Source organism: Mastigoproctus giganteus, chromosome 13, assembly GCF_048544385.1.
Source record: "Mastigoproctus giganteus isolate SK-2022 chromosome 13, ASM4854438v1, whole genome shotgun sequence".
Lineage (NCBI taxonomy): Eukaryota > Metazoa > Arthropoda > Arachnida > Uropygi > Thelyphonidae > Mastigoproctus > Mastigoproctus giganteus.
In genome coordinates, this window is record NC_143587.1 from 137173483 (window position 1) to 137190394 (window position 16912).

General features: G+C 37.0%; 1 protein-coding gene across 2 annotated transcripts in view; it reads right to left on the reverse strand.

Moving 5' to 3' along the window:
• Positions 1-726: 726 nt before the first annotated feature.
• LOC150076469 (uncharacterized) overlaps positions 727-16912 on the reverse strand; it is a 43495-nt gene continuing 27309 nt past the window's right edge. For both annotated transcript variants that reach the window (XM_090387145.1, XM_090387144.1), the window contains 2 exons: positions 2851-2921; positions 727-2359 (listed from right to left, as the gene is read on the reverse strand). In XM_090387145.1, the coding sequence (XP_090243271.1) occupies positions 729-2351 (1623 nt within the window). In that variant the 5' untranslated portion in view covers positions 2352-2359; positions 2851-2921 and the 3' untranslated portion in view covers positions 727-728. The remainder of the gene's footprint in view (positions 2360-2850; positions 2922-16912) is intronic.

Here is a 16912-nt window from a genome sequence, read left to right on the forward strand (position 1 = left end):
AGTAACAGTACAGAGGGTGATGCATTTTCTCTAGAAATTTTGGGTCACTACAAATGAAGTTTACAAAGCTGTAATAAATTACAGAGCATTACCATATATTACATACCTCAAAAGAAACTTCCGAAAGTATCCTAAATTGTGATTCTGTAATATTTTCATTCCTTAGGCAATGCCCAATGTGATATCTAAAACATGGTTGCATCTATGATGTTTAATAGATTAATCTTCATTGATGCAACAATTCTAAAGTTTTAGATTTAATAATTTTACAATTGTTAAATCTAAAACTTTAGCAATTCTATGTACATGGTTTCATAAAGGCAACTATTGTTGCATCTATGAAAAAATTATTTTGCTTGCTCCCCTTTCACAAAATGAAATTTGTTATAAAAATTTGCCTGGATCATTAATATTCCACCACACTCCCATAAAGAGGTAGGGCCTTCTAAGTCAAAAACTGGAGGGGAGGAGCAAATGGGAAGAAAAAAAAAACCAGATAGTCACAAGAATGAAATCTGAAATGGAGTCCTTCAGACAGAAGTAATGCAAAACTACAGCCATCTATATTTCAATAACAACCAATATATCCATGGGTACTCCCAACTGTTGATAAAACTAAACAAAAAATTAACAAATATGTAAAAATTAGTCATAACAATAATTATGCAATAAAAAATACTGTTATTAAGAATACCATCAGGAATGAAAGTTACCAGCTGAATAAATGCTTAGCCAATAACAAATTGGTATAAATACTGCCAGCTTTTGATGTCATCAGTAGCAAAGACAAGAGGGTTAATGGAGTTCACCAAATCCTTTAAGGAGTCTGTGAAATTTGATGAAACAAAAAGGAAAAACTTTAAATTTTGGGCTTTCAGGAGAAACTCTCTAACTCCATGTGCACTAATAGAACAATTAATCCAAGATACAAATTTCAATTCTGGAAAATCATTTTTTTTAAGAATTGTTAGCAAAATGTCATCTGAAAGGTTTCGAACAGGACTCAATACAAGAACCTCAAGCTTTCTTGACAAAGAAATTAATGACAAAAGTTCCTGATCTGAGAGTTCTCGAGCTAAAAAGTCAATATTTTTTATAAACAAGTGTGTTAGGAAAGGATGATATCGTGGAAAATGAGAAAATCCAGGTGGAAATTTTTCATATGGCAATTCAAAAAAATTTATCTGCAGAAAGTTTAAAGAGGGGCACAGTAAACGCAGTACAGATAATTCAGGAATCCACTCCTTTTTAGGATCATAATCAGAATTGAATTCAATACTTAATTCATCCACAATAGCACCTAAACATTCCAGATGCTTCAGTAGGCCTCCAGTAGCATAAATATCAAGTGCCAGACACAGAGGACCATTTTTCCATTCTGATCTTAAAGCAAAGTCATGAATTTTCTTAAATAATGTACCATTTTCTGATAGCTGTGGATCAAAATGCACACAAAGTTTTCTCAATTCAGTACATGTAGACAAAAGAATTTTCATCATATTCTGAGACAGCATTGAAAAAATGTGAATAGAAGTTAACTTATACCTTCTGTTTGATATGCCTTGAGAAATATCTCTGTTATGTAAAATTTGAAGAGCCCCCAATATATCACAGTCTAATGACCTTAGTTCAGGAAGGTGTTTCAGAAGCAAAGCCACTTCTTCATCTTTTTGTCTTGCACTCCAGTAAATGTTAACATAAGATAATTTCTCAAGATTTGTACATTTGGAAAGTGTTGTTAGATTATTTGCTTTAGCAGAATTTAAGAGTGGGAAACTTGATGTATGTAATTTTTTCAGCAATTTATTATTTTCTAAGAATGTGAAATTTATTTTCATACTAGTATGTAGGGTTTCTAATGTTGGAGTAGAATGCAAAAGTGACCTAAGTGCCTTTTGGAATGAACCACGAGGATTATACACTAATTCTCCATGATAATACAGAGATGAGTGGAAGATAAGATGTTTCAAATTTCTACTGTGTGATGACAAGCGGTGGAAAATCCGTGGTAGTTTCCTTAGTGTATCTTCATAAATGAATATTTCAAAATTTTTGATCTTTGAAGTAGTTAGAAGAGGTCGGAAAACTTCCTCACTGGGAAATATGGGGAAACTGATCATTTGTATAGCAAGGATTAAAGCATCAATGAATGCCACTGGAAGAGCACAAAAGGGACTTCTTGTTAAATTTTCCTCTCTAGGATTAATAAACCATGGTTGTAACTGCCAATATTCTTTATGTAACAGTTCTGCTATGGTTGTGATTGAAAGTGTAGCAAGACTCCACACACAAGATGGTTTCACACGGTGAAAATGTAATGTATCACTTTGTTCTTGAGTTTTAGTTTCCATTATTATACCTGTTAGGAAAGAAAGGAAAATATATAGTAGGTAAATATTTATATTATTTTGAACAGCATGGAATAACACTATGTACATAAAATTAATATAAAAAACAATTATGTGTACAGCATGCAAAACAGATGTAGTGACTCTTTTAAAATGGTGACAGCAAATGAATTTTGTAGAGATGATTCTATATATTTGTTGTCATTTGGTTTTTAGGAGCATTAGCAACTAAGGCCATATTGCTCCAAGGATATGCGGTTGTCATTCCCCGACCTTTCCGGATTCTCCATATTTGGTGGTCATGGGCTCGAACCCCGGTCTAATTAAGAAGCGTGTGCTATGCACTGTCGCTCCTGACCACCTGGCTACAGAGGCACCATTCTATATAGTAAAAATTGTTTAAATATTTATCTGCTTGAGTATTTAAGAAAAAATATTTAAATATCTTAATAGCTAAATAATCTATTCAATTGAAAAATAAATGAAACTTTTGAATGCTTACTTTCAACAGCAATAGCCAAAAGCCTATCTGACTGCCAGCTTAACAGCCAGAGCTTCAATTAATTTTTCCCTCTGTAAGTAGAATAAAAATTAATGAGAGTGAAAAAAAAAAAAAAAAAACTATTTTTAACAGAGAAAATACATACTGATAATAAGATCTAAAATATATTTGAAAATTGTAATTATACCGGATGACAGTTTTGATTGGTTGCCACAAAATGTAAGACTCAGTAATTTATTTTTTACCCTCTATAATTCAAAAGATTAAATTGCAAAACACTATACCATAAAAAAAATATATTATATACTCTTATACATATAGGAAGTTTTATAAGATGAAAAATAAACAGTAAATGAACATGAGGCAGCATTTATTGTCTCAGAAAAATGCTACTTCACCTTCAGCAATTAAAAAAAAAAAAAAAATTGTGAACATCCTTGACTAGAAAGCAATGGAATGCACATTTCAATGACAAAAGAATGGGCTAATGTAAAAATACATATAAAATATTTTAGATAAATCTTAGATAATTGCTAATCAAACTTTCATTGCAGTTATAATTAATAATATTTAGATGTCAGTTGTTATGTACTTCATAACAACTGACATCTAAAGCAAATAATAAACTCGTTTATTACTCCATCTCTGAAAACTTCAGATTTCAGGGATACTGGAAGTTAGGTTAGAAGGGGTGGGTAGGGGTCAATACGTCATGTGTATTGTCTCTCCCTTCCAAATTATTAAAGAATAACAAAAAAAAAAAAAAAACCACCATTATATAACATGATTTTTGGATTAATATATTTATTGAAATGTAACAACGGTACTAAATTATGTGCCTCGATAAAAACTGGATGCATTTTGGAAGTCTTGTCATATCCTGTACTGAGACTTATTATTTCAGAAAACAGTAAGGGATAAATGAGGAAGAGAAAAAGTTGGTTCTGTGAATCTAGAGTTGGACAGTGAATGGATGGACAACTACTTGTAGCATGTGTTCAGACCAGTTTGGAGGTGACTGGGGGAATTACAGATGGCAATTCAGAAGAGTGCCCATGGAAATAGCTATAGAAAAGGAATGCAGGAGAAACTAAATGTTGATGAGACAGAGTGGAGATACTTTGATTGGTCATCAATTAACCTGACTGTCCTCTTTTGAATAGAGTAGGAGCTTGAGAGAGGTTTTAAGAGGTTTAACCCATGATGTGGGAACAAACTGCTGGGAGCAAAAAAAAAAAAAAAAAAAAAAACCCACTTTTTTTCACTCAGAGGAAGCAATATTTGTGATGTGCTTATGCCAAGGGAGGTTAGAAAATGTCAAAGATGAGCACAGGAGTAGTAGACTCTTTCTTTTATTACAAATAAGACAGGACTGAGTCTTAGAAGTATTGAAATTAACTAAGTTTTCTTTGCCCCATTAAGAATTGTCTGGACATAAGCATTTAAGGAATTGGTTGTGGATGTTTGAGAAGTTGAAGCTGTTTGTACAGGGCACGGTTTCTCAAGTTGTAAGGTAGAATGTGGTGCACTAACATCAGCAAAACTATGAATAGGATTTCAACTGAGTGGAAGAAGGTCATCAATATACAAGAGGAACTTTTAGGAACACTAGCATTAGTGGAGAAGTTACAAGACTGAAAGCCATTTACTAACACATGCAATGAGCATTCAAAGGGAGAACTTGTAACCCAACTGAAAAAAAAAAAAAAAAAACCCAGACAAACCATAAGATAGCAATTTGCATAGAAAACCTTCATGCCAAACATGATTAACATCCTTAAAAATATCAAGTGACCACCTGAGTTGCATCAAATTTCTCTATTGAATTTGTCCAAAAGTGAATAACAAAAGTCAATATATCACGAGTAAATCATCACTTAGGAAATCCTCACTGGTGTCACTGATCAGATATATGGCTTTGAAACAGTTTAAGACTTGGTGGTTCATGGATTTCTTCATTAATTTGGAAAGAGTAGATAAATGCAATGGGATGATACCTGGAAGGGAGATATTTGTCACTCTTTTTAGGAACTTGCTGGATATAAGAAAATTTCCATGCAAAATGCCATGGAATATAATGAAATATGAAAGACTGACTTAGAACAGAAGCAAACTCAAGAAGATACAGATTTTGAAAACAAGAGAAATGCCATCAGGGTTGTTCAGAATTCTTCTAACCATCCTTCTGTCAAAACACCACAAGAGTCACTGAATTGAATGAATTTGGTATGGTATGAGGTGATTTACCAAGAACATCAATACAAGAGTTAGAAGAAAAGTAGGATACTAGTATGTTGAGAGATCTTTATCTTTAACTGATGATGCAATAACCTATCAGAATGTAATAGAATAGCAGAAGGGGGGGAATAAATGGACAAAAAAGTTGTGGCCAATATCTTTGGCAGGTGATCATAATGCTTGACTACTATTTTGACAAGAAGCCAAGCTTCCCACTCTTAGCTATTTGATATTGAGTTTGGTTTGATTAATAACCAATTTACAATAGTTTAATAACTATTTTATAATAGTTTGCATAGTTTCCACTTTATTTACTGCCAAGCTTTAGCATAGGCAGAAAATAAAGTGGAGATTTGCATGCAAGCCAATTGCAATATGCTGCATTCATATCCTGAACAATCCTAGCACATTTATTGGAAAATGAAGGTTTAGAAAAAGGACATGATTTTTGGGTGGAATGTGCAATAAAGTATTTCTTCCCTACAAGAATAATTTCATTCACATTATCTGATCAAAACTGGAATCACAAGATTTAAAACAGTAATCCAACCAAGGGGAGAAAGACTAGAAATCTCAAAGATCATCCCATTTTGCAATCTTGTAATGCCACAAGACTGAGAACAACCACGAGAAAGGCTCCACTGGAGAAGCTCCATCACTAAATTGTGATTTCAGGTACTTAGAGGACCACTAACATTGACGATGTACTTTGAAGGTAGAAATGGGTAGAAAATTTTTAAGGAAAAGATCAAGGGTGTTGGATGTGTGGTTAAGATTGTCTGGTGTATATTAGGTAAATGAACAAGCTGAGTAAGGTCATTAGTAATTGCAGAAGCCCCATGTTTTGTCCAGCTGGAGTCTACACAAGTAGAACACTGAAGCCCAGCTTTATGAATATCAACATAGCAGTAGTGGTGCAGCACCTAAACAGGTGCCCCTCAAACATCACATTCCTTCCATACTGTTATTCAATGATTGAAATTCTGAAATGTTTTCTACCATTCTAAATATAGTCAAACTTTTACTGTAATAGTTTCTAAAGTGATTTTCTTACAGTTTTCATATAAAAATTTGGTGAAAGAATCTGTCAGGTGCACTGCCACTGTTTTTTGAAACTATTTGGATTTTGCTTGAAGGATGGCATGGTACTGGGCAAGTGCTGATGCTATGTTTGTTTAAAGTTAAAGGTTTCTTATTTTTCCTCTCCCACTAGGTCAATAAAACTCTACTGTCTTACTCTAGTTTTGAAAGATTTATTATTCTTTTTGTAGAATTAAGCCAGTAACATGAAACCCAGTGTTCTGTCAAAATCTAATACTTTGTTTCTTTTAATATTTATATGCATAATAAGCAGAAATACAGTAAGACCCCGTATCCGCGGGAGATACGTTCCAAGACCTATCGTGGATGGCTGAAACTGCGGATATAAGCAAATACCTGATGATACATTGTGATTTTCTTGTACATACATACATATAATAAAGTTTAATTGATAAATTAAACACACAGTAAAACATTACCAACATTAAATACGGTAATAATAAAGTACAGCAGACTCTCGATTTACTGGAATTGACCGGGACACTTCAATACTCCAAATTAAAAAAAAAAAAAAAAAACAGAAATCATAAAATTCAAGTAATAAACAGATATTTTGAAAGTCGTAAATAAGCGACAAGAACCAGCGTTATAAGTCGTCATTGGGAGATTAGTGTACCTACTATCTTGAAACCCCCTCTGTCTTCACACCTACCGCTCAAAACAAAAAAGAAAAAGAAAAAAAAAAAAAAGAGAGAGACCAAATGTTTAGTTTGATTTAGTGCGTCGCGTCGCACCGCAAAAGAACAAATTTTGTTTCATTATTTACGTCAGGGATGTCGGAATTTTTTTTTCCTAGTAACTTTTTGTTTTTTGTTTAGAAATCACGAAAATTATGGGCAAACACTAGAGTTGTGCTTTAAAATTAAACAAAAACTTGAAATTATTCAAAAGTTTGAAAACGGTGCATCCATTAAATCTCTAAAGAATCATTATAATGTTGGTGACCAACATTATAATGATTTTTAGTATTATAATGTTATAATGAAATAATCTAAATAATAATATTTAGATTATTTCATTTAATTGTTTGTAAAATTTAATGCTGAAAGTGTATTTGAAACCAATATGATGCTAAATTATATAGGAACTATGTCATTTGTGGAGCTATGCCTTTTGCATAGATCAGTGGTTTTCAACCAGGGTGCCGCATAAACATTCCAGGGGTGCCACGTAATTTGGTTTTAAGTTACTTAAACTTATTATTTTTTAATTTATGTTTATTTCATTATAAAAAGGTGTACAGTATCTTTTTAATTTTGTGGTGATCTATAATTGATGTTTACTTAATACCTCTATATAAAGAACAAAATTATATATTTTATTCTTTATATAGAGGTATTAAGTAATAAAATTATATATTTATTTCATTTATTTCTGTGTATATATATTTTTCAGATAAGGCGAGTAACTGTTTTTTCTTTTTTTCGATTAATGCTGTATAAGCTTGCTTTCTAGCATTATTTTGAGGATTTAGCGTCAAACAACGTTAACTACAAAATGGCATTTTTTTAGATAACTTTAATTTTACTTATACAAATAACAATGTATATCATCTTATAGAGCTGTATCTCTCTGATTAGTACTTTACAAGTTAGCTTGAGCTGTAAGTACATTTCTGGTAAACCAAGAAAATGCCAAATGACATTTTCTTGGTTAATTACAAAAAACTTTTAAAAACTACAAAGTGATTTTGTAGTTAATGTTGTTTGATACTACACCCTCGATTTACTACTGCTACTAAGTCCAAATGATTTAAAAAGAGGGCAAAAAAAGAAGAAAAAAACCCAAAAAACTTGCCAGACTCTCTGCCTCTGCCACACTGGGAGACACCTTGTTTCAGTGTTTGACAACCCTCTGCCCATAGATACATTTTATGAGATCTAACCTTCTGTTATTTCCTAAAATTTATATTTGTATTTCTGGTTCTTGTCTCACTTACGAGGGAGAATAGACCTTCCCCATTAAATTTATTCAACCCTATCAGTGCCTTATATACCTCAATCTGATCTCTCTTTAGATGTCTAGATGTCAAACTTGGCTACACCTCTTGTTAATTTTTTCTTAATATATATACACCAATTTGTACTCGCCGTTAATGTAGTCACCTTTATTTAATTAATCTCCAGAAGTTCTGTCTAATACACAGGACTATACTAAAAAAATGCCATGAAGTAGATCAGAATGTGTGTCTGCAATTCTGCCCAGAGACAATAGGAGGGATTATGTGCTGAAATTTTTGTGGATTGACTTGAATGAATTTGCAAGACTTGGGGGGGAGAGATTTTTTATCAGTGTGGCCCGCATTTGTAGGTAAAAGGAATCTATTTTGTAGAGATGGTATTCATTTGAACAAAGGTGGCACAAGGATTTTTGCCAGTATCATTGAGGATACCCTAAGGGTTCAGGGAAACAGTTGGGGATGGAGAAGTAGGGTAATTTAGATCTGCATTTATCTGATGATGTGGGTCAAAGTAATGCTGGCACTCGCCTCACAAATTCTTGTTTGTTGCCACAACAGCCGATGTAAATAAGATGTTCTGAGAGTAACGTTTCAAATAAGGGGGAAGATAAAACTTGGGATACAAATCTAAATAACTTCAAGGGGTGTATCAAGGTAGTAAACTACAGAAGATTACTTAGTCTCAACTGTGTCTACAGTAATGTTAGGAGTTGTCAATAAAATGGCTGAATTTGAACTCCTGATTAGGACAATTAATACTAATATAACAGGGATAACAGAAACGTGTTGCCACCCAGAAATTGGTGATGATGAGTTCCACTATGGTAGGTATAATATATTTAGGAAATATAGAAGGGCTGAGGGGGGTCATGCTTCTTATCAAAAGCAGCCTGAGTGTAAAAAGAGCGCTTGCTAAGTCTGAAGTTATGTCTGCCAGTATATGTGGTGTGAGTTAGTTGGAAGCAAAGGAACAATGAGAGTGGGAGTAATCTACAGACCAGAACACAGTGTTCTTCACAGTGTTCTACAGACCAGTTGTTTGTTGTTGTTGTTGTTGTTGTTATTTGGTTTTTAGGAGCATTAGCAACTAAGGCCATATTGCTCCGAGATATGCGGTGGTCGATACCTGACCTTTCCGCATCCTCCATATTTGGTGGTGACGGGCTCGAACCCCGGTCTAATCAAGAAGCACTGCTGCTCCTTCCCACCTGGCTACGGAGGCGCCCAACTCTACAGACCAGAACACTGTGAAGAATATGATGAGAGTCTTTACATGCAGGTGGAATGGGCAGGCAAGCATGAATGTCTTATTATGGGTGACTTTAATCTGCCCCTGATTGACTGGAATAAGTGGAAGGGAAACTCACCATGGGGAAAAACTTTTTAAAATAAACTAGATGATTTTTATTTGTACAAGCATGTTATAGAAAGTATTAGGAGGTGAGAATATTCTTGACCTCATCATTACTAATGATTCAGATGAGACATCACAGGGCTTAAAGTACTGGAACCACTGTCGGAAAGTAATCATGCAATCATCGGTTGGAAGATGAAGAAAGATGTTGCAGTAGTTAAAGGTAATGGCACAGTTTTAACTTCAGAAGAGTGGACTTTGATGGTTTAAAGTGCCATATGGCATCAATGAATTGGGAGGACTGCCAAGGGATGGCGAATACATTTAAATTTTTTTATGGAATACTTTTAAAGCAAAAATCATAGAAGCCATGAACATACACATACCTTTAAGAAAATATTGCAGGAGGATGGCGAAATGGATGATTGCTGAGCTCGCTGGTCAAATAGGGCAGAAAAAGATAGTAATGAATAATTACAGAGCAATGAAAAGTACTGAAGCCTACAACAAATACAACTTTATAAGAAGTATAGATAAGAGGGGATTAGTGAAGAGGAGTAGGGTCTCAAATGTTATTTAGTATATTGTAAAGTTTATTTTCATAGGTTTTTTTTTTTTTTTTCCTGTAATAGTTTGATTTTTTTAATATTATAAATATAATTATTTGAAAGTTTCTTTTATTAATAAATAGTAAATTTTATAATGGTTATTACATGCATTGTAATGGTTATTATAAGGAGTCATGGTACCCTCAGCCGACCGGGCTAGCCGGGTGGGTAAAGTACCTGCCCGGCAACCCAAAGGTCGCAGGTTCGATTCCCGCCTCGGGCTTGGATCAAAGTACTGCAAAAACCTTGGGAGGTGTAATATGGCCACAGAAGCCGATGCGCCAATAACTACCAAATCAAAAAAAAAAAAAAAAAAAAGGTACCCTCTGACAAAGTGCTCAAGGCACTCTGTCAGAGGGTACCATGACTCCTACGGAAATAGCTGATGGCGATTCCGGGTAGTCATGATTTTATCCTTTGCAGAATGTGTGGCATCTATTCCAAGGTTGACCTAGTGGATAATCCTAGCTCATTTGGAGATTATTTTCTTTATCACTGTTGTAAGGAGTGCACTGATTTCGTGCATTGCTAAAACAATTTGACTTGCTGAAAAAACACGTGCTTACCCTCAAGAATTATGTATCCTGGAGCTCGTCGGGGACTGAAGACTCTAGTAACCCACCAAGTGATGCACTCCTGATTCAGGCCCCAGAACAGAATAACCAAGTGCAAACTACTTTGGTTCAAAAGGACTTGGTTTTATTAGAAGACTCCATTGTCGGGGGAATGGGAAATATTTTTTGTAATAAGGATAGGTGGACTAGAACCAGGGTATGCCTGCCTGGAGCAACTATTAATGACGTCACCAATATACTGTCAGATTTTAAGGGGGGATAAAGAGAATATTATTATTCATGTGGGGACTAATGCCATTAAGCATACATGATCTGATGATTTGTTAGACAAATATAGGGCCTTGTTGAAGAAATGCCGGGAGTTAGGTCACAATATCTATGTGTTTGTAATTCTGCCCAGGTACAATAGGAGGGATTATATGCTGAAGGCCTTGTGGATTGACTCAAGACTTGAACTGTGCAAGGCTTTTGGGGGGAAATTTCTATCAGCTTGGCCCCCACTTGTGGGTGGAAGGAATCTGTTTTGTGGAGGCGGGGTGATTTGGGCAGGTGTGGTGCGGGAGTTTTTGCCAGAGGGTGCCCTGGAGGTTCAGGGAGGCTGCTGGTTTGGGGGGGGGGTCAGGGGTAATATAGATACGCATTTATCTGGTGGTATTGATCAGAGTGGCACTTGCACATACCTCAAGAGTTCTTGTTTTTTATCGCAACAGAACATAGTAGCAAGATGCTCTGAGGGCAGAAATGTTTCAAATGAGCAGACAGCTAATGCCAAGGAAGTGAGCTTGATTAACTTTAGGGGGTGTATTGGGTTGGTTTACTGTACAAGAGTGCTAGGTCTTGATTGTTTATGCAGTGGTGTCGGAGTTGTCATCGGTAGGATGGGTGAGTTCGAACTGCTGGTTGGGACAAGTGGCGCTGACATAGTGGGGCTTACAGAGGCATGGTGCCGCCCGGAGATGGGGGATGATGAGTTTCAGTATGGTGTGTGTGTAGTGTGTTTGGGGGGGGGGGTCATGTTTCTTGTAAGAAGCAGCCTGAGCACGATGAAAGCTTTCCAAGATTCAGACATTTTGCATGCTTCTATGGAGTATGTGTGGTGGGGGTGGGGGTGGTCTGCGGGCAGGGTGGGCATGAATGCCTTATTGGGGGTGATTTTGGTTTGCCTCTGGTTGATTGGATCAAGTGGGGGCGAGGCTCCACATGGGGGACAGGGTTTTTGAATCAACTGGATGATTGCTGTTTGTATCAACATTTCAGGGAAAGTACTAGGAAAAGAAATACTCTGGACCTCATCATCGCCTATGAATCGGATGACATAGTGGGGCTGTCAATACAGGAACTGGTAGCAGGAAGTGATCACAGAGTTCTACGGTGGATGATGAAGAGAGAGGTAGTAGTAAAGGAATGGATTATAATTTCAGGAAAGGAAATTACGATGGCTTAAGATGCTACATGGCCTCTATTAATTGGGTAGATATCTAACAGAGAGCGAATACAACTGAATTATGGTTTTTTTTTTTATCATATGATGTAAGCAATACACGAAGAAAGCAGTTTTTTCCTGCTTCCTTCGTGTATCGTGGCCGTGAGGTCCAACCAGAGTACAGCACCATCATAATATCCAAGCCCGAGGCAGGATTCGAACCCGTGACCTTTGGGTTGCCAGGCAGGCACTTTACCCAGCCAGCTAGCTCGGTCAGCTGAATTATGGTATACCTTTTGAAGCATTAGTTGCAGAGGCCTTGAATGCTTATATACCACTGAAAAATACTCCACGAGGAGGATTCCAAGTTGGATGAATAATGAAGTTGCCATATTACTTAAGCAGAAAAAGACGGCATGGAAGAGTTACAGAACAATAAAAAGTACTGAAGCCTATAACAGCTACTAATTGATCTGTAATAGTGCCACAGAAAAGGTTAGGCTGGCAAAGGCAAATTATGAGGAATTGCTGGCAAAGAGAACAAAGAAGGGGGAGAAGGAATTCTTCACATATATAAATGCAAAGAAGAGAAGGACAAACCAGATCGGACCCTTATGTAATGGATGTTTGTTTGTTTGTTTGTTATTTTGTTTTTAGGAGCTTTAGCAACTAAGGCCATATTGCTCCGGTGGCCATTCCCTGACCTTTCTGCATCCTCTGTATTTTGTGGTCACAGGATCGAACCCCAGTCTAATCAAAAAGCGTGTGCTACGCACTGCTGCTCCTGCCCACCTGGCTATGGAGGCGCCATGTAATGGACATGGGATAGTATTAGTTACCCCAGCTGAAGTTGCAGATGAACTTAACAGTTACTTTGCATCGATATTTACAGAAGAAAAATTCTTTATGTCAATGAGAAATTATGGGAGTGAAGTTGAAATATCACAAAAAGAATCAGTATTAGGACCATTGTTGTTTTTGACTTTCATAAGTGACATCGATGAAGGGATAGAGGGCGTGATGTCTAAATTTGCAGGTGATGTAAAGATTGGTAGAGTAGTTAATGATCACCGCAAAGCAGAACTTCTTCAGAGTGACCTAAATAGACTTCAGGAATGGTCAGAAAAATGGCAGCTATGCTTTAATCCAGCAAAGTAAGGTATTGCACCTAGGGAACAGTAACCCTAAAATAACTTATACACTTGGTGGAGTTGAACTAAAGCCATTAGTGGAGGAAAGGGACTTTGGTATTACGAAACAGCCAGACATGAAGTTCTCCAAGCAGTGTAGACTGGTTGCAAGGCCCATAGTGTCCTATCAATGATTTATCAAACAATTGCGAGTAGAGATAAGGATGTCATAATCCCATTATATAAGGCTATTGTTAGACCATACTTGGAGTACTGTGTTCAAGTATGCAGACTGCACCTAAAGAAAGACATGTTTCTTGAAAGGGTACAAAGATGGGCAACTCGCCTGGTGAGATCGGCAAAAGAAAAGGGCGTTCATATGAAGAAAGACTTCGGATGCGTGGGTTGCAGAGCTTGGAAACTAGGCACCTTAGAGGAGATGATTGAGGTGTTTAAGGCTCTGAGAGGCATAAGTAAAATGAACGAGGACAAAATTTTCACAGTTATAAATGATTCTAGAACTAGGGGCCATAAATTCAAGTTACAGGGGGAATTGTTTAGACTGGATTGCAGAAAGTTTTATTTTAGCCAGTGAGTTATAAATTACTGGAATAATAATAATAATAATAAGTTACCTGCATAGGTGGTAGAGGCTGACAGTTTGGGGAAATTCAAAGGTCAGCTGAAAGCTATGGGAGGAGGGAAATTCATAGGTTGTCTATTTTTTTTTTCTCTTATTATTATTATTAAATTATAGTTGCTCAGAGCGAAACGGATACAAAAATAGATTGTGACAAGTTTAATAATAAGAAATTATACATATATCAGATTAGATACATACAAATAAAAGCTTTCGGTTGGTTAGTCAACCTTCTTCAGTTAAACTGACAGTTAAGAATGGAGCATGAGGTACTGTGTGTACTGCCAATCTTGTACGTGAAGGGTGTGATTAATTGTTGGATGTTGAAGCCTGTGGCTGTGATGTATGCGGGTGTGGCCAGTGTTTGTCAATGGACAGGATTGCTGTTTCGGTGATAGGGTGGACTTGACAACCACTGTTCCTGTTCACTGATGTATTGGAGCATTTGATGTTTAACGACTCCAACCAGGCACGTCGCCGATAATGGCGGGACTTATCCACAACCACAACATCGCAGTGTGGGTCAATGTCGTGGTGGGTTGCCCAAACGTGTTCGGCAATAGCTGAGTGCTCCACATCCGCTAAGCGGATTGCTCTTTTGTGTTCGGAAAGGTGTTTTTCGAGCCGTCTCCCAGTTTCCCCGATGTAGCAGCTAGTGCAGTCATGGCAAGAGATGCGGTAGACCAATCCGCTTTGTAGTAGGGTGGGGACAGGTGTTTTTACCTTATTTGTATGTATGTATCCGCTTTGTAGTTGGGGACAGGTGTTTTTACCTTAGGGTAAAAACACCTGTCCCAACCCTACTACAAAGCGGATTGGTCTACCGCATCTCTTGCTGTGACTGCACTAGCTGCTACTTCGGGGAAACTGGGAGATGGCTCGAAAAACACCTTTCCGAACACGAAAGACAATCTGCTTAGCGGATGTGGAGCACTCAGCTATTGCCGAACACGTTTGGGCAACCCACCACGACATTGACCCACACCGCGATGTCATGGTTGTGGATAAGTCCCGCCATTATCGGTGACGTGCCTGGTTGGAGTCGTTAAACATCAAATGCTCCAATACCTCAGTGAACAGGAACAGTGGTTGTCAAGTCCACCCTATCACCGAAACAGCAATCCTGTCCATTGACAAACGCTGGCCACGCCCGCATACATCACAGCCACAGGCTTCAACATCCAACAATTAATCACACACTTCACGTACAAGATTGGCAGTACACACAGTACCTCATGCTCCATTCTTAACTGTCAGTTTAACTGAAGAAGGTTGACTAACCAACAGAAAGCTTTTAATTGTATGTATCTAATCTAATATATGTATAATTTCCTATTATTAAACTTGTCACAATCTATTTTTGTATCCGTTTCGCTCTGAGCAACTGTAATTTAATAATAATAATGAATCTAGAGTGCACAGGCCTCTTTAATCATACTTATTATTTTATTTTTATTATTATTTTATTTATTTTTTGTTGTTTTTTTTATTTTTTTGTTATTTTATTTTATTATTATTGTTTTTTTTTTTTTTTTTTTTGGCTGGTGCAACATAAGCCATAGGCTTCCTGGCACCATGTGACCATTGCTAATACTAATACTAAATAAGATCTGGAAGGCCAAGCCTGCATATGAGAAAGCACTGGCTTCTCATATGCTGACTTGCTAAGAGAGCAAAGAGTGGGGACAAAGAATTTTTCTCTATGTGAAAACAACAAAGAAGAAAGCTAATCAGATCAGTTGTTTGTTTGTTTGTTTATTTGGTTTTTAGGAGCATTAGCAACTAAGGCCATATTGCTCCGGGGATATGCGGTGGTCATTCCCTGACCTTTCCGCATCCTCCGTATTTGGTGGTCACGGGCTCGAACCCCAGTATAATCAAGAAGCGTGTGCTACGCACTGCTGCTCCTGCCCACCTGGCTACGGAGGCGCCTAATCAGATCGGACCCTTGTGCACTGGGTATGGGGAAAGTCTTAGATAACCCAGCTGATGTTAAGATGAATTTAATAGATACTTTGCATCGGGCTTTAGTGATGAAAGTCCCCATGCTGAGAAGAGACTGGGCAAGTGAGGCTGAGCCATATGAAATTAGTGATGTTGTAATTATAGATGATGTTTATTAGAAAAACCTTTGAGCATAAAGGCAAGTAAAGCTCCTGGAGTTGATGGCATATACCCTGTAGTTTTGAGGGAGAGAATGAGGGAGTGTACTGTCCCATTGTGGTTAATTATGAGGCCATCTTTGGACTCAGGGGACAGTATACTACAGACCGGTTAGTCTAACTTAAGTAGTAGGAAAAATCTTATAAGCAATGATTAAGAGTACAATTCAGGGATATTTAGATAGATATGGTATTCTGAAGGACACACAACATGCCTTTGTTAAAGGAAAATCATGCTTAACTAACTTAGTAGGCTATTTTGACACAGATACTCATGAGCTTGATTTAGGGAAAAATTTTTACATAGTTTATTTGGATTTTAGCAAAGCATTTGACTCAGTCTATCATGAGAGATTACTATACAGGGTGTTTCAGTTAAACGTTTCAGAACTTCTAAGAGGGGTAGGGTACATCTTGACAACTCGAAATCATATAGCAATGTGGGGTCGGAAATGCTTTCCTGAAGCGGTGTTGTACACAGAAGCACCATAAAGAAAAGAGACCGTAAGTGAGAAATCGTTTTAATAATACATGAAAAGAAGCAAAAGGTACATGGATTAAAGTAAGTGTTCGAAGTTTCTTCCACGGGCTACAATGCACGCCTCACATCTCCGACGCATGGACATCCGAACATTCTGGAATACTCCAGGCGAATTTCCAATTTCTTCGGCAGCTACTGCGATTCTTGCAACCAGCTCCTCAGCATTGTCAACAGGGGTGTCATAAACTAGCGATTTCATATGACCCCAGAAATAAAAATCAAGACATGATAGGTCGGGTGACCGAGCAGGCCAACGCACGGGACCACCACGTCCGATCCACTGTTGACCAAATGTGACATCCAGGTAGTTACGAACATCTCCGCTATAAT